At 49.7% G+C, this 24,389-nt stretch overlaps 1 protein-coding gene across 3 annotated transcripts; it reads right to left on the bottom strand.

Annotated features, from left to right (window-relative positions):
• Positions 1-361: 361 nt before the first annotated feature.
• On the bottom strand, positions 362-23,989 carry LOC148773008 (glycogenin-2-like). Of its 3 annotated transcripts, none has more exons than XM_088834400.1 (11): positions 23,889-23,989; positions 23,542-23,699; positions 18,719-18,860; positions 16,916-17,090; positions 14,319-14,481; positions 13,963-14,089; positions 12,622-12,844; positions 9,709-9,879; positions 5,505-5,609; positions 3,943-4,050; positions 362-2,831 (listed from the first exon to the last, which is right to left on the bottom strand). In XM_088834400.1, exons 2-11 carry the CDS (start codon positions 23,546-23,548, stop codon positions 2,670-2,672), a joined length of 1,383 nt encoding a protein of 460 aa, XP_088690526.1. In that variant the 5' UTR covers positions 23,549-23,699; positions 23,889-23,989; the 3' UTR covers positions 362-2,669. The 3 variants fall into 3 exon arrangements, with proteins under 3 accessions (XP_088690526.1, XP_088690527.1, XP_088690528.1); XM_088834401.1 differs by having other exon boundaries at positions 23,933-23,963; XM_088834402.1 differs by lacking the exon at positions 5,505-5,609 and having other exon boundaries at positions 23,542-23,984.
• Positions 23,990-24,389: the final 400 nt, after the last annotated feature.

Here is a 24,389-nt window from a genome sequence, read left to right as displayed (position 1 = left end):
AGGTGGCCAAAGTATTGGAGTTTCAGCTTTAGCATCAGTCCTTCCAGTGAACACCCAGGACTGATCTCCTTTAAGATGGACTGGTTGGATATCCTTGCAGTCCAAGGGACTCTCAAGAGTCTTCTCCAGCACCACAGTTCAAAGCATCAATTCTTCGGCGATCAGCTTTCTTCACAGTCCAACTCTCACATCCATACGTGACCACTGGAAAAACCATAGCCTTGACTAGACGGACCTTGGTTGGCAAAGTAATGTCTCTGCTTTTTACATCATGTTTCCCCAGAACAAACCTAAGGGATTACTCTGATGGCTGGCAAACACCACCACCCCCACCCCCCACCCCCCACCCAACCCACCCAAGGAGTTTGTCCCCAGAGCTCTTTCCTGAAGCATCATATGTAGGAAACCAACCCAGACACCAGATCATTCACCCACAGATAAAAAATAAAAGCCGCTCCATAGCACACGCCTCTCACAGCAAACGCTACAACAAACCCCAGAAGTCCACTCGGATCTCACATGGATTTGAACAAAGCTGTCTCAACCTTCTTCCAAACCCATGTAACAATTTTCAATAGTACATGCTCAGCCACTCAGTCGTGTCTGACTCTGTGTGACCCCGTGGACTGCAGCGCCCCCAGGCTCCTCTGTCCATGGGATTCTCCAGGCAAGAACACTGGAGTGGGTTGCCATCTCCTCCTCCAGGGATATTCCCGAGCCAGGGATCAAACCTGAGACCTCCTGCAGATTCTTTACCACTCAGCCACCTGGGGAAGAGATGAATAAACCACTCAGACATTTAAACCCCGCATCTTGTCTTTAGTACAGCGACCCATGTCCAGCTTTAATTATCTTCGTGGGTGGTGGCCAGCATCTCCTCCTCCTTAGGACAGCAGCTGACACCTGGCTTTAATTATCCTTGCGGTGGCCACAAACACTGACCCCATGAGAGGGTCTGACACACTGCGTTCATTCCCAGAACTAGGATGCTTCTGAAGTAAGGCTCTCTCGCGGAACTACAGCGTCCAGTGTCACAAAACTGGAGGATCGTCCCCACGTAGCCGAGTTGCAATGGCTCACCGGGGACCTCGAGTGCAGCTGTGAAGTGAGGGAGTGAAACCCAGCCAAGGGCAGTCCCGTGTCCTTGACCCCGCACGGATTCACCTCCAGAGAAACAGCCTCCCCAGATCCAGTCACCGTGAGCACGTGACCACCAGACACCCTTGGGCGTAAACCCTGGGCGCTTATACCTGCGTGCTCAGTGTCACGTGGCAGCCTGGATGGGAGGGGAGTCTGGGGGAGAATGGATGCTCGTATGTGTCTAGCTGAGTCCCTTCACCATCCACCTGAAACCATCACAGCATTGTTGATCGGCTACATCCCAATACAAAATAAAAAGTTCAAAATGAGAAAAAAAAAAAATACTGGAGTGGGTTGCCATTTCCTTCTCCAGGGGATCTTCCCGACCCAGGGATGAAACTCACATCTCCTGCATTGGCAGGTGGGTTCTTTACCACTAGCGCCACCTGGGATGTCTTCCACACCAGTAGGTAAACCAGTCTGCAAGAGGTCATCTCTCCCAAGCCAGCTAGACTCTCCTTCCAAATATCTCTGACGCGTCCCCACGGGGACTATGTCAAGACACTTTGAAGTCCCCCTGGGTATTTCTGCAGAAGAGAAAGCACAGCCGTGGTGTCTGTCAGCCACTCTTGGCAAAATTCACGCCATAGTCACACTCAAGACATCCGAACGTTGACCCCATCGTCAAGAAAAGGACTTAATCATTCCGGAAGGTTCTCAGGGAGCTCAATGCCTTTCTGAGTGCTATGCGTTTGAAGCTCTGCAGTACTTCAAGCTAATCTACATAGGACAAGGTCTCATCTGTCCAGCAGAAAATTCCAAGCTCCTTCAAGCAAGTCCAGAGACCCAGGCTTCCCTGTCCTTCTCCATCTCCCAGAATTTGTTCAAACTCATGCCTATTGAGTCAATGATGCCATTGAACCATCTCATCCTCTGTCGTCCCCTCCTCCTCCCACCTTCGATCTTTCCCAGCATCAGGGTCTTTTCCAGTGAGTCAGTTCATTGCATCACGTGGCCAAAGTATTGGAGTTTCAGCTTCAGCATCAGTGCTTCCAATGAATATTCAGGACTGATTTCCTTTAGGATGGACTGGTTGGATCTCCTTGCTGTCCGAGGGACTCTCAAGAGTCTTCTCCAACACCACAGTTCAAAAGCATCCATTCTTCGGTGCTCGGCTTTCTTTATACTCCAACTCTCACATCCATATGTGACTACTGGAAAAAAACCATAGCTTTGACTTAGACGGACCTTTGTGGGCAAAGTGATGTCTCTGCTTTTTAATACACTGTCTAGGTTGGTCATAGCTTTTCTTCCAAGGAGCAAGTGTTTTTCAGTTTCGTGGCTGCAGTCACCATCCTCAGTGATTTGCTAACAAGACATAAAGGAGGCAGGACCTCCCCGGGGAAGCCCGAGAGGCGTGGGGAGCTGGGGTCACGCGGGGCTTCGAGCTGGGTTTTGGATGGACCACAGGGTGGACAGAAGGCACTCAGGTGGATCGACGGTAAACTGAGGCACATGGGTGAAGAGCTCCTCCTCCGAAAGGGCTTTGGGATGTTGATGGAACAGGACCGCTCATCAGAACGGCGCGGTCACTGCAGGAAGCGGTCCAGCTTTTCCTGAATGCGGGCGAAGGCGTCCTTCCCCAGGTAATCCATCCGTCCCTCCTCCCACTTCCTCCTCTCCTCCTCGGGACTCAGGACCTTGAGCTTCTCTTCGATGGAGATCTGGGAGATGGAAACGGTCAGGTCCACCTGGGGAAAGACAAGCCCACAGGGAGATGCTTGTGAGCCAGGGAGAGGGGTTCCCACCAGACCCCAGACCTGCTGATGCCTGAAACTTGGACACCCAACCTCCAGAGCTGCGAGAAGTAACATTTTGTGTTATTCGGAAGCCATCCAGACTGTGGTCTTTTTTTTTTATTACAGCGGCCTCCACGGACAAAGGCACGATAAAAAACATCAATACCAATTTTATCCTCCGCCCAGCAGTCAGCTCTTGAGCTAGATTTCCTCCGATTATTATCAACCCTGAATATTCATTGGAAGGACTGATGCTGAAGTTGAAGCTCCAACACTTTGGCCATCTGATGCGAAGAGCCGACTCATTGGAAAACACCCTGATGCTGGGGAAGGTTGAGGGCAGGAGGAGAAGGGGACAACAGAGGACGAGACGGTTGGATGGCATCACCGACTTGAAGGACATGAGTTTGAGCAAGCTCTGGGGGATGGTGAAGGACACCCCTGTTCTTCACTGTTGTCACTCCAAGGAAACCCCTGGCGTGCTGCAGTCCGTGGACATAACTTAGCGACTGAACGACAACAACAAAAAGTGTTATTACATCATAGTTAAAACAGGAGCCACCAACTTCCTTAAATGCATGATCAGAGAGACTGAAATGTAAGACCAGAGCATCCGCAAGAGGTAGACTTAGAAAGAAAGCATCTTTCATTTCCTTCTGCAAGAAGAAATCAAGGCATGCTCGATTCGGATCAAAACTTCCCCCGCCACCCCTCAAATTTCCCAGGTTGTATGTCTGTGCATCACCTCCCAAGCTCAGGCTGCAGAAAACAAAGCCCAGCCCCTTCAGGTCAATTAAATTCTGCAGAACAGCGTTGCAAGAGAAAGCGGGTGTGATGATCAGAGTTGAGGACAGGAAAGCGGTTGGGCCGACCGCCAAGGGCAAAGGCCAGAGAGAAGCCAGCTGAATCTGAGACAGCGGGAGAAGAATGAAGGGTCTCATCTCAACAAGCAAGGCTGAAACCGCGGTAAGGCCCATGCGAGTACACAGCTGGCCGCTGCAAGAGCCCACAGCGCCCATCACGGGAGCTGGACGAGGTGGACGGTTGGGACAGGGGACACTACCTCTAGAGCGTCCTGGGGACTGAGGTCCCTGTTGAGATCCGCAGGGGGCTCCCGGCTCGGTTCCAAGGCGTCCTCGGGTGGGCCACCTCCTGCCTTCTCCGCCCGCCGCTGGAAACAGAATCGTTGCATCGTTAGTTTGCAGGGGGCTTCCCAGAACCACAGCCTGAACCAGAATGACAGAGAACTCTTCCTCCTTAGGATCAAACAAATGGTTTGTGCAAAAAAAAAAAAAAAAGTAAGCCATTTAGGGGAACCCCCCCCGTGGTCCAGTGGGTGGTATAGCAGTGTTTAATCACTTAGTTGTGTCCGACTCCTTGTGACCCCATGGACTGCAGCCCACCAGGCTCCTCTGCTCATGGAATTCTCCAGGTGAGAATACTGGAGTGGTTGGCCATGCCCTTCTCCAGGGGATCTTCCCGACCCAGGGATCCAACCCAGCTCTCCAGCATTGCAGGAGGATTCATTACCCATTGAGCCCTGGTCTACTGGTTGGAACTCTTCAGTTTCACTGCCGAGGGCCCTAGCTCAATATCTGATGGGGAAACTAAAATCTCGCAAGCTGCACCGCACAGTCAAAAGAATGAACAAACAAACAAAAAACAATTTTTAAGTCATTTGGTGTGATTTACTACTGTGAAGTTTCCCCTGTTACTTTCTGCACAAGACGAGAGGCTGACATTTGTTATGTGATGTAAGGGTTAATTTTTCAAATGAGGAGATTGGGATTGACATATATACACTATTGATGCTACATATAAAATAGATAAGTGACAAGGAACCTGCTGGACAGCACAGGGAACTCAGCTCAATCCTCTGTAATAACCTTATGGTTCCCAGGGGGAAGGATGGGGGAAGGGAGAGTCAGGGAGTCTGGGATGGACATGGACACACTGCTGTATTTACCATGGAGAACCAGCAAGGACCTGCTGGACAGCACAGGGAACTCTGCTCAACACTCTGTAATGACCTACCTGGCAAAATAATCTGAAAAAGAATACGTACATGTATATGTCCGGGCTTCCCTGGTGGCTCAGGGGTAAAGAATCTGCCTGCCAACGCAGGAGACATAAAAGACTCGGGTTCCATCCCTGGGTCGGGAAGATCCCCTGGAGGAGGGCATGGCAACCCACGCCAGTGTTGTTGACTGGAGAATCCCATGGACAGAAGAGCCTGGTGGGCTGCGGTCCAAGGGGTTACAAAGAGTCAGGGGCACGACTGAACGTCTAACACTTGTCTATTTCTTCCTAAAGCAAGATAGAAGAGAACCTCAGGGATTTAGGCTTGCAAAAACCCAGGTGTCTTATCCACCTGGAAAGCAAAGCGATCCATGAACAACACCAGGGGGGAAAGCCATTCAGAAATGTCCCGGGATAGAGGAGAAGCACACGGGGTGTCTCCTTTGGCGGCCGACCCACACAGGCACACAGAAAAACAGGCGCCGTTTAACAAGTCTTTCGCTGCAGGCGGTGTGGGTTCCATCCCTGCTGAGGGAACTCAGATCCTCTGTGTTCCGTGGTGCAGCCATTTAAAAAAAAAAAAAAGGAAGTAGCAGTGAGTTATACCGAACTGGTTTGGATCTCTGTGAGGTCTGCAAACTGGGGGGAGGATGTTGACAACGGGTCAGGTGGCACTTCAGCACGAGTCTCTATTTCCCGCCAACCTATCCTCTAAAAAAAAAAAGTGAAAGCAAAGTTAGGACAACGCTTCAGGCAAATAACTAAAAACGCCTCATCTGTGTTCGTCTGCCTCCACGGGTGCAAATATAGCTGGAGTAGAAGCAGATCAAGGAGGTTCAAACCGATCCCTCGTAAAGGAGATCAGTCCTGGGTGTTCATTGCAAACACTGATGCTGAAGCTGAAGCTCCAATCCTAACCTGATGCGAAGAGCTGACTCACTGGAAAAGACCCTGATGCTGGGAAAAGTTGAGCGCGGGAGGAGAAGGGGACGACAGAAGATGAGATGGTCGGATGGTATCACCCACTCAGATTGGGTGGTCAGGTGGCAGACAGTTTTCCTCCCCCGGGTCACCGCAGGTCTGGTGAAGGTCCTGTCCCATGAGGACCCCTTCTGATTTCAGCTGGAATGCCACAGGAAGACGAAACCGCACAGAAAACCAGGCAAGCGGCTCTTCTCGACTCTTCCCGGAATGGCACATGGCGAAGACCATCCCAGTGCGCAGGAGACAACTTAATCCATCACGGGCATCGTATTCGGGTGGCTTCAGTGTGGAAGCCAAAACTGTTTCTCAAGGAGCCGCCTTGGAAGGGGATGGAGCAGAGGAGTGGCAGGAACGCTGGGTCATTAGATGACTGCGTAGAGCAGAGCACGCCTCTCTGCCCCTCGGCTGCGCGTGACGCAGACCAGAAGCTGACCTGCGTGCCGGCGGCTTGGACTTTCATGGGGGTCAACGGTAAAGAATCTGTCAGGAATGCTTCAGCTGCAGGAGACCTGGCTTCCATCCCTGGGTGAGGAAAGTCCCCTGGAGGAGGGCATGGACATCCACTCCGGTATTCTTAGGCTTCCCCGGTGGCTCAGACTGCAAAGAATGCCCCTGCAATGCAGGCCATGTGGCTTTGATCCCTGGGTCAGGAAGATCCCCTGGAGGAGGGCATGGCGACGCATTCCAGTATTCTGGCCTGCAGAATCCCACGGACAGAGGAGCCTGGCGGCCTACAGTCCACGGGGTCACGGAGAATCGGACATACAAAGGCTGCTGTTTGAAATAAGCATTCCAGATCTGTCTCTTGCGTATTTACAGGCTTTATGCGAATAATCTCTCTCTGTCTCTTTTTTTGGGGGGGTGGATTCCAAATTCCCCAAATAAAGAACCCAGCGTGGGTCATTCTCTAGATGGTCAGTAGGTGGCAGCAACACAGAACAATTAATTACAAAGATGTCTGCCGTGTTGTTGTTTGGTGGCTAAGTTGTGTCTGACTCTTTGTGACCCCCATGGACTGTAGCCCGCCTTGCTCCTCTGTCCGTGGGATTCTCCAGGCAAGAATACTGGAGTGGGTTGCTATTCCCTTCTCCAGAAAGATAACCTTGGAGTGTAAAATAATGAAATCTACTCACAGACACTGTAAAAAGGACCCCTTCCTTAAAGCTCAGCTGGTAAAGAACCCGCCTGCAATGCAGGAGACCTGCGTTCGCTCCCTGGGTTGGGAAGGTTCCCCTGGAGGAGGGAAAGGCTACCCACTCCAGTATTCTGGCCTGGAGAATTCCGTGGACTGTATAGTCCATGGGGTCGCAAAGAGTCGGGACTTCCACATTCACTGTCATGTCCTTTTTGGACCTAAATGATGACTTAGGTTTTCTGCCCACTTCTTACCCAAAGTTTATTTTGTAAACATATTTATTTTATTTACTTTTGGACTCGACTGAGTGACTTTCACGTATAGAAGGGCCATGACTTTCTCAATTTTAGACACACATGCTCATTGGAACATGGTCAATAGAGTCTTTCTTGTGTGTGTGTGTGTGTGTGTGTGTGTGTGTTTTCTGGCCAAGCCTCACAACATGCAGGATCTTAGTTCCCCAACCAGGGATTGAAACCAGGGCCCCCTGCATTGGAAGCAGGAAGTCCTAACCACTAGACCATCAGGGAAGTCCTGATAGACACTTCCTTAAATGCTAATCTCTTCCAGAAACACACCCCGAAGTAATGGTTCACCAGCTATCTGCACACCCGTTACTCTGCTCAACTTGACTCATAAAACTAACCATCGCAGTTGGAAAGGGTTTTTATTAGTTTATTAATTTTAATTTTATTTATTTACATTAATATAACATATTCATATTAATTTATGTTTAATCTATTTTAATAAAATGATTTCTATTTTTATTTATATTTATTTATCATAGTATTGCTGTGATTCATGGGGTCGCAGAGAGTCGGACCCGACTGAGCGACTGAACTGAACTGATAATAGTATATCAATAGAACTACATTATTAATATGTTTTATAATTAATATATTGTTTAATTACATTAATCAATTGTACTATATTATTTATATAAATTATATAGATTAATTTGTTAATCATTTTAATATATTGATTAATATAATTATATTAAATTACAATATAATATATTGTTATCTATATTTATATTTACATTATATTTTATTTGTTTATTTGTAAATATAAAATTATATTTTATTTATATTTTTTATGTTAATATATTAATACAATACATTTATATTGATAAATTTATATTGATCATTTAAATTATATAATCATTTATATAATTATTTCCTTTTGTTTATTTATTTCTGAGAGATTCCCCACAGAGTCTGACTGTCAAACATTTAACGCGAATGCCGACTCTTCTCAAAAATCTGAATGAAAAGGACCTACTGTATAGCAGAGTGATATTCACTACCTTGTAATATAACCTGTCATGGAAAACAATCTGAGAAAAAAAATAATAACTGAAGCACTCTGCTGGACACGTGAGACTTAACCCAGTATGGTAAATCGAGTACACTTCATTTTTTTTTTTTAATTCCCATTGCGGGCGTGGCTCCTGCTGGCAGAGCTGGGAGGCGGGTCTATAGGAATGTAAGAGCTTAATCCACAGAGTGTTCACATTCCTGCAAGGCGATGCTTTCTGCTTAACCCTCAGAAGCCATTTCCTGGAGCCAGAGGCAGGTGCTAGAAAAACTTCAGGGTACAGCAGAAGGAATTAAAACAACCAAATAGGAATCAGCTCACTTCCCAGCCACCTCCATGGTCCAAACCTGGGTCTGTCTTTCTTTTTTCTCAGTTTGTTTGGTTGGCTACGAATTCACAAGTCAAAAATTGCTAACGCACGGAAGTTGCCTGCACATCACCGATCCCATATTAAAGTGTAGAAGAGAAACGTCCCGTAGAAACGTCGGCTAAAGTCAACATGTCCATTGTCTTACCGTCATCAAGAAACAGCCCCCCGGAAAGCTATTCGCGAGATAACGGGAAAGGACAACACCTCTTCCACGGGGCCCCCAAATCCCACCCCCATCAGAGAAGTCATGCTAAGTCTTTTGAGAGACAGAGGGGCTTGAGAATGCCTTTTATGTGGCAGCCTGGCTGGGAGGGGAGTTTGGGGGAGAATGGATGCGTCTATGTGAATGTCTGAGTCCCCACCCTCTGCACCTGAAAGTATGGCTGCACTGTTACTCGGCTATACGCCAGTACAGGGCTTCCCAGGTGGCTGTCGCGGTAAAGAACCCGTCTGCCAGTGCAGGAGAGTTAAGAAAGGTGGGTTCGATCCCTGGGTTGGCAAGATGCCCTGGAGGAGGGCATGGCCACCCACTCCCGTCTCCTTGCCTGGAGAATCCCACGGACAGAGGAGCCTGGCGGGCTACCGTCCATGGGGGTCGCAGAGAGCCGGACACGACGGAGCAGCTGGACAACAGCCTCACCACCCTTTTGTGAGACATCATTATCATCATCCGTGTCTCAGAGGAGCTGACAGAGGCGCCCCGAGAGGTTGGCACAGCTTGCCTTGGGTCACACAGCTCGGGCTGGAGGAGCCAGACTCTAATCTCACGCTTTGGGCCTGAGGCCAGAGATGTATCACAACCGGCTTCCACTACGGCCTGCATAGACAAGCTAGAGGCACTCCTTGGACGTGACTGACGCTTTCACACTGATGCCAGAGCAACCTGAAGACAGGTTCTGCCCCCCCTCTCCCCCATCCCCGGGGGTCCAGGGAGCATCCCCCGTCTCCTTGGTCACCAGTGAGCCTGAGCCTCCATCGCCCCTGTGCAGAGCAAACGTACTGACCTCTTCCGAAGGGCATGCTGCCAGAGTAGGGGGGTTTTCCTCCACCCCCACGGCCCTCTCCGAGCCGTGAGCAGAGCGATCCTTCCCAGGCCTCTCTGCTGGATTCGCACACGACCCGTCCGCCGCCGCCGCTGCACTGGAACACAGCACCCCAACGCCTCCGAGGCGAGCCTGCGTAAAAACGTTCACACTCAGCAAATGTCCCGTGTTGTGCAGTCGCTCAGTCGTGTCCCACTCTCTGCGACCCCATGGACCGCAGCACGCCAGGCCTCCCTGTCCATCGCCAACTCCCGGAGCTCGCTCAAACTCATGTCCATTGAGTCGGTGATGCCATCCAGCCATCTCATCCTCTGTCGTCCCCTGCTCCTCCCGCCTTCAATCTTTCCCAGCATCAGGGTGTTTTCCAGTGAGTCGGTTCTTCACATCAGGTGGCCAAGGGATTGGAGTTTTAGCTTCAACATCAGTCCTTCCAGTGAGTATCCAGGACCGATCTCCTTTAGGAGGGAACAGTTGGATCTCCTTGCTGCCCAAGGGACTCCTGACCTCTCTGCAAATCTCACTAACATCTACATTGACATTATTGCTCCAGATAAGAAGGACCCCTCAGGTTCCCTACATGGCTCTCAACACTTAATTTCTTAAAACCACTTGAATCTGCTTTATCTTTCTTCATATACAGTACCCAGCAGTAAAGAACTCGTCTGCAACGCAGGAGATGTGGGTTCCATCCCTGGATTGGGAAGATCCCTTGGAGAAGGGAATAGCAACCCACTCCAGTCTTCTTGCCTGGAGAATCCCATGGACAGAGGAGCCTGGTGGGCTACAGTCCATGGGGTCTCAAAGAGTCTGACACAACTGAGTGACTCCATTAAAAAAAAAAAAAGACAGCCTAAGCAGACTGCTTGGCAGAAAGGAACAGCAACTTTCTATCAGAGGCAAGAATCTGAATAAAATCCTATTTGATTGTCTCCAATGGTCAGAGAAAGTTTTTTTTTTCTTCTCCTCAATCTTTCAGCCACAATGCACAGCATGGGGAGTCTTTAGTTCCCTGACCAGGGATTGAACCCTTGCCCTCTGTATTTGAAGGTGAAGTCTTAACCACTGGACTACAAGAGAAGTCGCAAGAAAGCTTTGGTTCTGACTGCAAAGTTGTACCCAGCTCCACCAAACAAAAACCACAGTAAAAACACTAAAAATTGTATTCTTTTCAAGGTCCCAATGCATGTATTTGCAGACACTGGACTCCACTGTTTAAACATGCCTGTTAAAAATAGATCGAGAAATAAAATTTCCTGGGACCTTACCTTAAAAGGTCTTTTGCCTGCCTGTTGAAATTCACTGCAGAAACTCAGCACGGAGAGTGTGCAGCGTTATAGTTTTTTTAAAAAATCAAATGGGTGCCCATTCCAGAACTTGAGAAGCCCTCTTCAGACACCGCCTTCAACGGCCTCTTCAATCAAGGACGAAAGTGGAAAATGCCTGCTCCAATGACATCTATAATCAGTCATTTCCAGCCACTCAATCAATGAGTGGCTCTTTCCCTGAGGAAGCTGGCTAATTTAAATGATTATTTCTGCGTCAGTTCGGTAAACGGCAGCCGCAGTTCTGCTCATGAAACATTCACGATTTTGCACCAAAAAAAGAAAAAAAGTTGCTTGCCTTTTCCACCACCTTCCTACATGAAATACAGGACAAGCTTACAGATGAAAAGTGGCACAAGTTCCAAAGCTGTGGCGGGTCCTTAACCTCCAGCTACGGTCTTTATTTCTTTGCGGTGAAATAACGTATCTTTCCTCGTCTAATTCCTTTCTGGTGTGTGTCAGCATTATTTAACTTCTTCTCATTCCCTCATTTTTAAATAAACATGTATATAAATGGTGAACTATTCCTGAACTTCCCTGGGGGTGCAGTGGCTAAGACTCTGGGCTTCCCAAGAGCGGGGACTCGGGTTCGAGTCCTGGTCAAAGACCTAGATACCACATGCCTCAACGAAGACCTGGTGCAACCAAATAAATAAATATTTTTTTAAAATTGAATTTTAAAAAATCTTATTTCTTCCATTACTGCAGTCCTTGACAGATATTTTTGTTCTCTTCTAAAGGGAAAGGTTTTTTATTTTTCTTCCTTTTTTCCCCCCCAAACTGTCTTGAGATATGATTAACATATAATATTGTATACATTTTAGGTATATAGCATGTTGATTTGATACAATTATATTGTGCAAAATGGTTACCACTTGATTTGGGGGGGATGTAATTTATCAGAATGGAGAACTCTCAAAAAGCCAACATCCTAATTTTACTGAAAATTTGTGAGGTCGTAAAACTGTGTTATAATTTGAAGTCCAACTTCTTCTCAGAAAGAAGATCATAGTTAAAATAAGAAAATAAGTATTTGGATATTAGAAAGAAAAATGCATTTACGACTGTCAAATTTTTAATGGACTTGATCGGCACAAAAGTGGCCGACAGGTTAAAAACACAACATCCTTCAAGTACCACTTTGAAAGTGACTTTCTTGGAAATAAAAATGTAGTGTATTATAAAGAACAAAATTTTACATAGAAAATCTGCCTCTGAAACATTGACACCTTTTTTTTTTTTAAATATAACTTGGTAATTGCTTATAGTATCCTATATCTTGGAGAAAGAAATGGCAACCCACTGCAGTATCCTTGCCTGGAAAATCCCATGGACGGAGGAGCCTGGCGGGCTACAGTCCATGGGATCGCAAAGGGTTGGACACAACTGATCGACTCACACACATCCTATATCTGTCTTTAAAAAATAAAAATAAAAAATGAGAAGAGATTCGACACAAGAACATGGGGGAATCTGCCTTTGAAGAAAATGCCCAATTGTAGATCACAGAGAACCAATCCCCGGTTTCAACTCCAGGGTTTCAGGACCTTACCGTGTGACCTGGGGGCACCTGGTCGTCCTTGGTCCGGATATTTTCGCAAAGGGGCAAGATGCTACGGTGGTAAATTCCCCACCACTGGTTAAGGAAGGACGTCTGATGCTGGTCGGCCCGCCCGGAGCCCTCCTCCAAAACGGAGCCCGTCTGGGGATTGTACTTGTAGTTCCAAGGCTTCGAGGACCCCAGAAAGTGGACCACCTTCGCACTGGAGCCAAATCTGAGCAGGAGACACAGACAAAACTCAATACAGTTTTTTAAAAAAAGAAAGCCAGTGACCACCGCAGGACTCGTCACAAACAGCGAGACACAAACGTGCACATCGACGGCTCAGGGATGATCCTCTCGTGACAGCCACTTAGACTGGCATTAAAAAAAACAAAATTGTTTATAGTCAGTCCGCGCTGGCAGTCTTTCATATTTCTGTAGACCAAGAAACATAATCAGAACCCACTGGGATGCGCCCCACAACAGAAAGAATAAATCAGGAGTCTTAGAAAGGTGGGTGGTTTCGTAGCCCAAATCATCTCACCGTGAACACGATGACAGCTTTTTTTAAAAATAGATTTTATAGCAGAGAAAGAAAGCTGCAGACCAGAAAACTGGCTTCTTGGGCAAGATGGAAACTTTTCCTCTCTTCATTTTTGTCTTTTTTATAGTTATTGCCACTAGCACCAACCTCAGAGCTTTGAAAACTTTTTTTTTCTTAATTCATTGCTTTCTTATGAAATTTTGATATCATATTCTCCCCAGAGATCTATGTTCCATGTGACCCACTGTGCCCACTCTGGGACTTCCCTGATGGTCCAGGAATTAGGATTTTGCCTTCTAATGCAGGAAGTGTGGGTACCATCCCTGGCTGTTTAGTGTCCAACTCTTTACGACCCCATGGACTGCAGCCCGCCAGGCTCCTCTGTCCATGGGATTCTCCAGGCAAGGAGACTGGAGTGGGTTGCCATTCCCTTCTCCAGGGGCTCTTCCCAAACCAGGGGTCGAAGCTGCATCTCCTGCATTGGCAGACAGACGCTTTAGCATGTGAGTCACCAGGGATATCATACTCATATTATGAGTATGATCATTATCACCAGGAATTATCATACTCATAATTCATGTTGAGGCTTGACAGAAAACAACAAAAATCTGAAAAGTTATCCTTCAATTAAAAAATTAATACAAAATATATATACTCTATATAACTACATTTTCAAAAAATCTATACCTTTCATATTTTCTCAGAAAATCTAACTGACACTGTATATAAAACCCTATTATTTTTAAATTGTGTAGAAAGGGACACATCTCTGACATTTTTCCACAAGCTATATTTATAACACTCACTGTTTGAAAGCAGGACTGTAGGTGTACATGGTGTTGCTGCTTAAGTTATAGATGAAGGGCAGGTGCTTCCGGATGTCGGCGGTGGACCAGTTACTGAAGAAACTGTTCAGCAAGCCTTGGTCTGCCCCTAGAGAGTTACAGCACAGCCAAAGAAGTTCATAACGAGTGGTGTAGTTTTCACCCCCTGCATTGGGAGCTTGGTGTCTTAGCCACCGAATCACCAGGAAAGTCCCTGGATCCCCATCTTTAACTTGCTATTCACAGATTCGAGGTGGCGGGGAGGAAGGGCTGGTGGGTCAAAGGGAACGCCACAGCCCCACTCCGGTCCAGAAACGTCCAGCTGCCCCTCAGCGTACCGTCAAAGCTGCCGTGGTCAGTGGCGTGCTGTAGCAAGAGGCTGTGCGTCTCCAGCGAGGGTTGGAAAACAAACACCCCGCTGTTGAAGCAGTCCGGCCATCCGGGATCCGGGGCTGCAGAAAACTCCCTCCTGTCGAACAGCTCATCGATGTTGGACAGCACCTGGGGAGGCAGAGCGTGGGGCACCCCGTACAACGTGATGGGAGAGAACCGGTCTGACTCCATATTGAATCTGTGTCTATGACTTGACCTTCTATACTCAACTGCTTCTGCTACAAGTTCATCACTAAAGGGATGAGGCAGATGGCTTCCCAGGTGGCTCAGGGGTAAAGAACTGACCTGCCAGTGCAGGAGACACAAGAGACGTGGGTTCGATCCCCTGCGCCGGGAAGATCCCCTGGAGAAAGGGAATGGCAACCTGCTTTAGTAGTCTTGCCTGGAGAATCCCATGGACAGAGGAGCCCGGGGGGCTTGTGGTTGCTGAGTCACTAACTCGTGTCCAACTCTTTGTGACCCCATGGACTGTAGCCTGCCAGGCTCCTCTGTCCATGGGATTCTCCAGGCAGGAATACTGGAGCGGGCTGCTATGCCCTTCTCCAGGGGATCTTCCCTACCCACAGATCGAACCACGTCTTTTGTTATCGGAACATTCCTGATGAAAGTGTTTCAGTATTCACTTACATAACGAATCACCATCTGCAGGCATTACTTTCTGCAAAAATTCCCCGGTCAGTAGTGTGTTAACACAGAAGTGAGAAATGCAACAGGAACTTCATGATGAACCAGACAATGGTCCGTGATGGGACATTTATACCCAATTTTTTGAGTGACCCTCTTCTTTGAGGCTTATATTCCAAAGAGAAGAATGTGTGTATAAGATTGCTCCCTGGTTTCATTTCAAGGGACACCACTGAAGCAACACCATCTATGAAACAAAACGATCATCTCCAGGCTCTTAAGATCCTCTGTGGAACACGTAAACACTTAATTAACTGCATTTATTCTCTTTCATCTAGCAAACATAAGCAGTAAGCCTGGAAATCCATGAACATAGTGGTTTGCAAGTCCATACACGGAGGGGTTAGTCGCTCTGTCATGCCAGACTCTTTGCAACCCCACGGACTGTAGCCCACCAGGCTCCTCTGTCCGTGCGATTCTCCAGGCAACAAGACTGGAGTGGGTTGCCATTTCCCTTCTCCAGAGGATCTTCCCAACCCAGAGATCGAACCTGGGTCTCCTGCACTGCAGGAACATTCTTTATTGTTTGAGTCACCAGGGAAGCCTGCAATATACTGATGATATGATCTTAATTGTATTTATTCTCTTCCATCCAGCAAATGTGACCTATGAGACTGAAAATCCACAAACATGGAGGTTTGCGAGTCAGTATGATATCATCCACTGCCTCCGAGAGTTGACCACTCACAGCGCTCCTCTCCGACACACCTATTGGCTTTACAAATTGTGCTCTGTTTGGGAAACAAAATATTACTGTGATTGTCCCTCTGTTTGATTTTCCTGTTCACCCTTCCATCTTCCTACACCGCTTTTGCACAGCCAAGACAACCCGGAATGGGATCTCCACCACTCCAACCTCATTTCACATTTCGACGTTCCAAAGGCTGTTTCTGAAAGTACCTGACCTGGGCTCTTACACCGAGGGTCACTAACCCAAATGACTACAGTGGAGATGCTATCGCTTAAGAAGCCAGGTTTCCAGCCCCACCGGGACTGTATAATTCACGGTACCATCAAAGGAGAGTATTTTTCCAATATTTTATTTTGTGCGGGGAGCCGGCCTGAACAAGGCCCCAAATGTTGGCCCTGGGAATGCCTTGTAAGTGCTGTTCCCTGTCCCGCCACCCCTTAAGAGAGTCATTAAACGTTTACCAGGCCTTATTTGTTCTTCCTTGAGAAAAATAGAGCAAATAATCCTCTGCTAGGTTTCTTGTTTATTCCCCCAAATTTATGTAGGTATGTTTTCCTTATCTCTTAAAGTAGATTAAGAATGTACCCCCTAATCTTTATAGCCTGCGGACTAGTTTTTCTTATCTTGTGAGCATTAGTCTAAATGCCAAGCTTGTCTTAGAAAGCAAACAAGCCTTTGTAATCTTCTATAGATGCAATAACTAACCTGGTAAAAGACTTGGTATTTTTATGTACCCTGTTCCCGGTCTCACTTTGTATAAAACCCTGGCCCTTTTCAATAAAGTCGCTGATTTGCCTCACAAGCATTCAGTCCTCTCGACCCCATTCTTTACTCCTTAATTCTTTTCTCAGGCTTCTACGTCGTTGCGGTCCGGACCTGTTCTCTTTGCCGGCTGGCACCGGCAATTTTGTGGAGATGACATAATGAAATAACTCATCCTAGGGAAGGAACAGGCCTTCACGTAACCCAGTGTTCTCAGCAACACTACCGGGCGTCTTCTACCCGATGTTGAGTGACTAAATGATGTTGCGGGTAGAGATGGGCAGTACCTGGTGGGGATCCGCCAGCACGGGCTCGCAGCCCGCTAAAGGAGAGAAGGCCATGATCTTTGAGTGGGCAGCTCCTCATCAAGCAGAAGGTCTGGACCTCTCCCTCCTCCATACTCACCAGTGTGTCCGCGTCCAGGAAGACGCATTTGCTGTAATGGGTGAGGGTCCAGCAGTGAAGCTTGGTGAGGGTGACTCCGAGGTCCGGTCTCTTCAGAAAGGCCAGGTGGACGTAATCTGCGCTGTCTGTGAGCTTCACCTCGATGACCTCATCGAACACTCTTGAGAGGATAACCCTGGAAAAACATAGGCCGAATTCCAGGAGGCCGGGAAACCGTGTAACGCAAGATATTCTGTCCCGGGCTGCTCACATTTCATTTTGTTGGGGCAGATGCTAAAGTGTTTTTCTCTAAAAGGTGCTGGAGGGATAAAAATCTTTGAATGTGTTCAGTTGTCTCCATCTCTTTGCGACCCCATGGACTGCAGCCCACCAGGCTCCACTGTCCATGGGATTCTCCAGGCAGATAATGGAATGGGCTGTCATCTTCTCCTCCAGGGGATTTTCCAAACCCAGGGATCGAACCTGCATCGCTTATGTCTCCTCCAATGGCAGGCAGGTTCTTTACAACTAATGCCAACCAGGAAGTTGGGGGGAAAAGAACAAGAATTTTTTCTGATTTTTTTCCTGCAAACATTTTACCTCAGAAAGACTGTCTTTCTGTCAGATTTTACCTCAGAACCCCCTAGTTTCTGTCAGATTTTACCTTCCAATGTTCATCTTTCTGTCAGATCTCACCCCAGAAGGTTCATCTTTCTGTCAGATTTTACCCCGGAACCCCCTATGTCCTGTCAGATTTTACCTCAGAACCGCCTAGTTTCTGTCAGATTTTACCTTCCAATGTTCATCTTTCTGTCAGATCTCACCCCAGAAGGTTCATCTTTCTGTCAGATTTTACCCGGAACCCCCTATGTCCTGTCAGATTTTACCTCAGAACCCCCTAGTTTCTGTCTGATTTTACCTTCCAATGTTCATCTTTCTGTCAGATCTCACCCCAGAAGGTTCATCTTTCTGTCAGATTTTACCCCGGAACCCCCTATGTCCTGTCAGATTTTACCTCAGAACCGCCTAGTTTCTGTCAGATTTTACCTTCCAATGTTCATCTTACTGTCAGATCTCACCCCAGAAGGTTCATCTTTCTGTCAGATTTTACCCCAGAACCCCCTATGTCCTGTCAGATTTTACCTCAGAACCCCCTAGTTTCTGTCAGATTTCACCTTCCAGTGTTCACCTTTCTGTCACAGAATACCTCAGGAATGCGCCCCACCCCGCCCCAGTCTGTCAGATTTTGTCTCAGTCTATCAGCTATATTTCAATAAAAGTGTAAGAAAAATAAAAATGCTTTAACTTAGCTCACAATGTGGGCTTCCCGGGTGTCTCAGTGGTAAAGAACCCACCTGCTTATGCAGAAGACACTGGTTCGATCCCGAGGCTGGGAAGATCCCCTGGAGGAGGGAACGGCTGCCCACTCCAGTCTCCTTGCCTGGAGAATCCCTCGGACAGAGGAGCCTGGCGGGCTACAGCCCGTGGGGTGGCAGAGCTTGTAACACTCCCTAAGGAGTGTGCGTGCACGTGGATAGCATGAGGGCTGCTTCTCAAAGCTCCCACTCCCCCAACCCCGAATCAATGACGCTGATTTCCATATTTGAGGCAAGGAGCTACTCTCCCCACACGTGGCGTTTCCGGTCAGGATTCTGAAGTCGGCCCCGCACCCAGCAGAGCCCCTTCCTCCAATGACAACCGCGAGCCCCTCTGCAAGTGTCCGAGGCCGCCCGTGTGAGCGCCGGCCCGAGCTCACGGGCCGCGGCCTGGAACCGCCTCCAGCTTCCTCGTCAGAAGAACCGGGGGTGTGTGTGTGAGTCTCACCTGAGCGGGTTGGACACCTGCGGCGTGGCCAGCACCACCAGCCTCCTGGTGGCCCTGTGCTCCCGGAGGGACTGCCCCAGCACCAAGGCCCCCTGGCAGTAGACGTCGTTGGTGGCCAGCGTCACAAATGCCTGGTCGGACACTGTGGACGGGGACAAAAGCAACCGTGTTCTGTTCCCGCCTGCTATCAGGGGTCAGGGGTCAGGGGTGGGGCTGAGCGTCACCTCTGACTCCCTCAAGCTTCACGACGTGGACTGAACAAGAGTTTCACGGGTGACGCCAGTGGTGAAGAACCTGCCTGCCCATTCAGGAGACGTGAGAGACGCGGGTTCGATCCCTGGGTGGGGAAGATCCCCTGGAGGAGGGCACGGCCACCCACTCCAGTGTTCTTGCCTGGAGAATCCCATGGACGAGGAGCCTGGCGGGCTACGGTCCATGGGGTCGTGAAGAGTCAGACACGACTGAGGTGATTTAGCACGCATGCATGCGTATTCTAAAATACGCTTCAGGGACATTTCACCTGCATTCTTTAAAAATTTAAAAAAAAAAAATCAAAAGAAAAAAACCCACATGCATGCAGGAAACATAACAGGAAACCCTAAATATGACACAGAGTCAAGCAGAGTATGATTAAAATTTCCTGGTGCTGATGAACAACTATAAGTTTATATACAGTATCTGTTTATATATACCAGGAAACTTTAATCATATACTCTGTTTATATACAGATACTGTATATAAAATAAACAAACAACAAGGATCTACTGTATAGCACAGCAAACTCTATATCTTCTAATAACCTATGAAGCAAAATAATTAAAGAAAAAAAAAAGAATACGGAGGGACTTCCCTAGTGGTCCAGCAGTTAAGACTATGTTCTTTGCTTTGCAGGGGACATGGGTTTAATCCCTGGTCTGGGATCTAAGATCTCACATGCCATGCCCCTATCTCCAAAAAAAAAAAAAAAAAATACACAGATATATATATATAAATTAAAATATATGAATATATACATATATGTATAAAGACATATATAACCAAGTATATCTAGATATAGATATATACATGGATATATGCTCAACCATGTCCGATTCTTGCGACCCCATGGACTGTAGCCCACCAGGCTCCTCTGTCCCTGGGATTCTCCAGGCAAGGAGACCGGAGTGGGTTGCCATTTCCTTCTCTAGGGGATCTTCCTGACTCAGGAATTGAACCTGGGTCTCCTACACTGGCAGGCAGATTCTTTACCACTAGCACCACCTGGAAAGCCCAACAAGAATTCTCAATTTTCATGCATATTTATAACTGAATCACTTTGCTGAAAACCACACAACATTGTGAATCAACCATCCTTCAGTTGAAAAAGTAAAATTTCCTTTTGCTGCAGCGCGACACATGTGCCTAGCTCAGACCGCTTATTTGATTCTCCATTCAAGTCTCAAAAACTCACCCAAAACTTTTAGGTCTCAGGTGAACACAAATCCAAAGGTACAAAAAACACTCGGATTGATCTGAGTTACCACGAGGATTCCCGCCCACCTCGCCAAAAGAACCGGGCTCTCAAAAGAGAACGGCCAGACCCATTAATTAAATCGCACAGGCCCCAGTCATTGGCATGACTTCAACTCAAGGGTGTATGAAGCCAAGGAGACGGGCTTCAGAAGGGAAAGGAAGGCTGTTTCATTCACCAGAAACGCCGTTTCCCCACTGTCTCCGCAGCAGGGACAGAAACTCCCACAGCTGATGAGATTGTCGGCAGTTCCAAACGCGAAGAACGCGTGATGTGGACATTCACAGGGAATTTTAAACCGCTTGATTCTGAGGTCCCCTGGCCGCCAGGACAAAACCAAGGGGATCAGGAGATCCGGGCCTTGGCTCCCGAGCTCGAGACAGAAATTAACATTCGCAGCATTTGGTCTCGGGCTGGAGCACACACAGCTCAGTTCTCAAAAGGCCAGATGGCGCTCCCCTGTGGCCCCCGCGCCCTCCCCGCCTCCAAAGACAAAGTCACCCCGGAAAGAATAGCAGGACCCAAAGTTTCAGGGCATGTTTTCCTGTCTTAACCTTGGCGTCCTGCTGGGGTGAGTGCCCACCTGCCCAAGGGCACTCCCGTCTACCCCTGGCTGGGGTTCTTCTTGGATTAAGGAGCAGATGAGGATTCCTGGTGTCTTGGCCGTGAGTTATTACCGACAGGGAAAACTCAGAATTTAAGTCTGCAGCTCCAAAGATGGCTGTCTATCTGTTCATCTACCTAGCTATCATCATTTATTAACTTTAATAACATCTGTCTCGGAAATGGCAACCCACTGCAGTGTTCTTGCCTGGAGAAATCCCGTGGACGGAGGAGCCTGGTGGGCTATGGTCCATGGGGTCGCAAGGCGTCGGACACGACTGAGCGACTTCACTTTCTTTCCCTTGCTTCGTCCATCTGTTTATCTACTTACTTACCTGTCTGGATACCCACGTACCCTCTACGCACCTTAACTATCATCTGTCATTATTAATCTTGATAACATCTCTCTATCCATCTCTTTATCATCCACTTACCTATCACCTGTATTTATGTAGCCTCTATGCATCTATCATGATCTATTAATATCAACAACATCTGTCTGTCCATCTATTTAGGGCTTCCCAGGTGGCGCTGGTGGTAAAGAACCCGCCTGCCAATGCAGGAGACACAAGAGACGTGGGTTCAATCCCCGGGTGGGGAAGATCCCCTGGAGGAGGGCATGGCCGCCCACTCCAGGATTCTTGCCTGGAAAAATCCCACGGACGGAGGAGCCTGGCGGGCTACAGTCCGTGGTGTGGCAAAGAGTCGGACACGACTCAGCCACCAAGCACGTTCGCACCCATGCTGAAAGGTCGAGTTTCCACTCGACAGGGTGTTAGGGTGGGGACGTCTGGCGTGGAACACAAACAGGACTGGTGGCTGTCCTCCAATCCCACGTTGAAAAAAGAAAAAAAAAAATACATCTCCCAAAGTCTACTTCACCCTGCAGACAGCGGCAGATGTTGGTTTTATGAAGGGTCGGGAAGAAATGTTTACTCCGATACCTCGCCTCCCTCCCCTCCCACCCACTGAACAGCCACTCCCCCAAAATAACACCCCTGGCTTCCTCGGGGGCCCCTCCGCTTTCACTCAAAGGTGCGTTTTGTTCCCGGCCAAGCGCCGAATCCCCAGTGGGGTCCCTCCAGCACACTGCCCGGCCCAACGGCAGTGTGTCCGAACAGCCCTCCTGAATGCTACCATTTATGCAGACCCTCGCCAGTTTCCAGAAAATGCGTATTTTTTTTTTTTTTTTTGGAGTGCTCCAAGCCGCCACTCCCTGGAACACACATCAACAGAACCTTGTGGCATACAGCAGGAAATCGGCCCAAACAACTTTGCCTCTCTAAGGCACAGAGGTGGAAAACAGTTGGGAAGCCGCCTGGTGACGTATTACCAAATCGCTCCTCTGAATAAAAAGCAACCTGAATTTTTTTAATGCTCTCGTGAATGATCAGGCCTGACTTGGTGCAAGTAGAGATTGTCTCCATGATAAAAAGAAAAAAAAAAAAAAGAACAGGAATGGGCGGGAATTACCCAGCAGGCAAGTGGTTAGGTGTGGCTTCCTAGGTGGTTCAGTGGTAAGGAATCCGCCTGCCATTGCAGGAGACGGGGATTCGATCCCTGGCCTGGGAAGATCCCCTGGAGAAGGGAATGGCAACCCACTCTGGTATTCTTGCCTGGAGAATCCCCATGGACAGAGGAGCCTGGTGGGGCTATGGTCCACGAGGCAGAGAGTCGGACACCACTGAGACACTTAGCATGTACGCAAGGAAGCGGTTAGGATGCCAAGCTGTCCCTGCTGGGAGCCCAGATTCCACCCGTGGTCAGCAAGGCAAAATCCCACAAGCTGGGTGAAGTGGCCAAACCAGCCCTCTTCCCCACAAAACAAAACAACAGAACAGGACAGACATCTTTCCCATGGGTGAAGGTTACATTTTATCATCCCATTTCTAAGCCTCTGAGGTCCACTGCCCCAGTCGGATGTCCCCGCCAAACCCGAGGGCAGGCAGAGAGGACGCAATGGAAGCCCTTGGGAGTCAGGGCTTGCCACAGTCCCACCCAACCCACCAAAGTCAGGCTGCTGCCCTGCAGTGGGGATTAACCCCTGATCTTTACAGGGGAATAAGCAACTCTGTCTCTGGTCTGATCTCTTTCTTCCCAGAGTTTAACCACGACGAACTTCCCATGATTCTGCACGTCCATAAGCCTCTCACACACTTCCATGCCTGCCAAGAAACTGGTCCATCCAACCTCCAAGGGCTAAGCTTCCACAGAGGGAAAATTAACAAATCTCAGTGCCCCCTGACCATCTTTTTAGAGGGCAGGAGAAGGCGGCGACCCAGGACGAGCCCCTTGGATGGCATCACCGACTCAATGGACATGAGTTTGAGCAAACTCGGGGAGTTGGTGATGGACAGGGAGGCCTGGCGTGCTGCAGTCCGTGGGGTCGCAAAGAGTCAGACATGACTGAGCGACTGAACAGCTGCCACCAATGTCCCTTGACGACACTAAACCTCAGCCCCTCCCAGCCGCTGAGGCCCACTGTCATCGCCAGTGGCACCAAAGGACACCAAGCTCTCCAGCCCCTGGGGTGAGCGAGGGGCTGGGCGGATACAGCACGGTGGGCGCTGAGGAGTTTGGGGGCCACGTTGGGCAGGCAAAGCGGGGAGGTGGGGGGTGCGGAGGTGGGGGTCCCCCGCTCCCAGCTCAGTCCATCTCACCCGGGCTAGGAGAGCGCGGAGGCTGGCCGCGAGGAGGGTTCTCAGCTTACCGGGCATGGTGTGGGCGCAGCGCGCGCGCGCGGTGGGCACCACGCGGCCGAGGGCGCCCGGGCGCGGCGGGCGGCCTCCCTCCCGGGGCTCCAGCCGCCGAGCCGAGCGGAGGCGTCGTCTGCGTCTCCGGGGGCCCCACCCGCTCCGAGTTCGAGGCCTGCGGAGACAGCTGGGCGTTCCGGACACCCACACCGCCCTACGCCCCGGCCCCTCCCGGGTCAGCGCACGTCTCCGCCGCGCGCAGGGGCAGCCGCCGGCCCTCCCGCCGCCTGGGCGCCCCCGGGTGTCCTCAGGGCGCCCGCGCCGCGTCCGGCACTGGCTCCGGGCGCCTCCGACACACACACACCCCCATCCACGGCCGGGACTTCAGCGGCCTGGCTGCGCCCCGACCTTGATCACTCCTTTCACCGCGTGTCCAGCCGTGCGCCCCGCCCCTCTCTGAGCCTCTCTACTCCAGCCGCCCCAGTGCGCCCCCAATCCGCCCCCGGATCCCCCCTCCCCGAGCGCCCAGGCTGCCACCACGCCTCCGGAAGCTTCCTCCGCTCCCCGCCCCAGCCTTCCACACCCCCGCGGGCCGCTCCTCCTCCGAGCTCCGGGAGCAGCGGAACTCCGCCGCGCCCAGGCCGCTCCCACGTGGTGCGCCGGGGCAGCCCCGGCGCAGGCCTGCGCTCCCCCTCTCCGGCCCCCAGATCGCCGGCGGCGCCCCCCACCTTCGCCGCGCTCCCGCAGACGCCGGCCCGGGGTGGGCGGGACGGCGCGCGGCCGGGAGGTGGGAGGCTCTCCGGAAGATCAGCTCCGCCCCCGGGCGGGGGTCTCCCGCACGGCCGGCCCCAGCCTCGCGCCCCGC

This window comes from Moschus berezovskii, chromosome Y (assembly GCF_049115385.1).
Source record: "Moschus berezovskii isolate FMDL1 chromosome Y, NW_MosBer_1.0, whole genome shotgun sequence".
In the NCBI taxonomy this organism is placed as follows: domain Eukaryota; kingdom Metazoa; phylum Chordata; class Mammalia; order Artiodactyla; family Moschidae; genus Moschus; species Moschus berezovskii.
The sequence above is the reverse complement of the archived record's forward strand: the minus strand, read 5'-3'. Positions and strand labels throughout refer to the sequence as shown.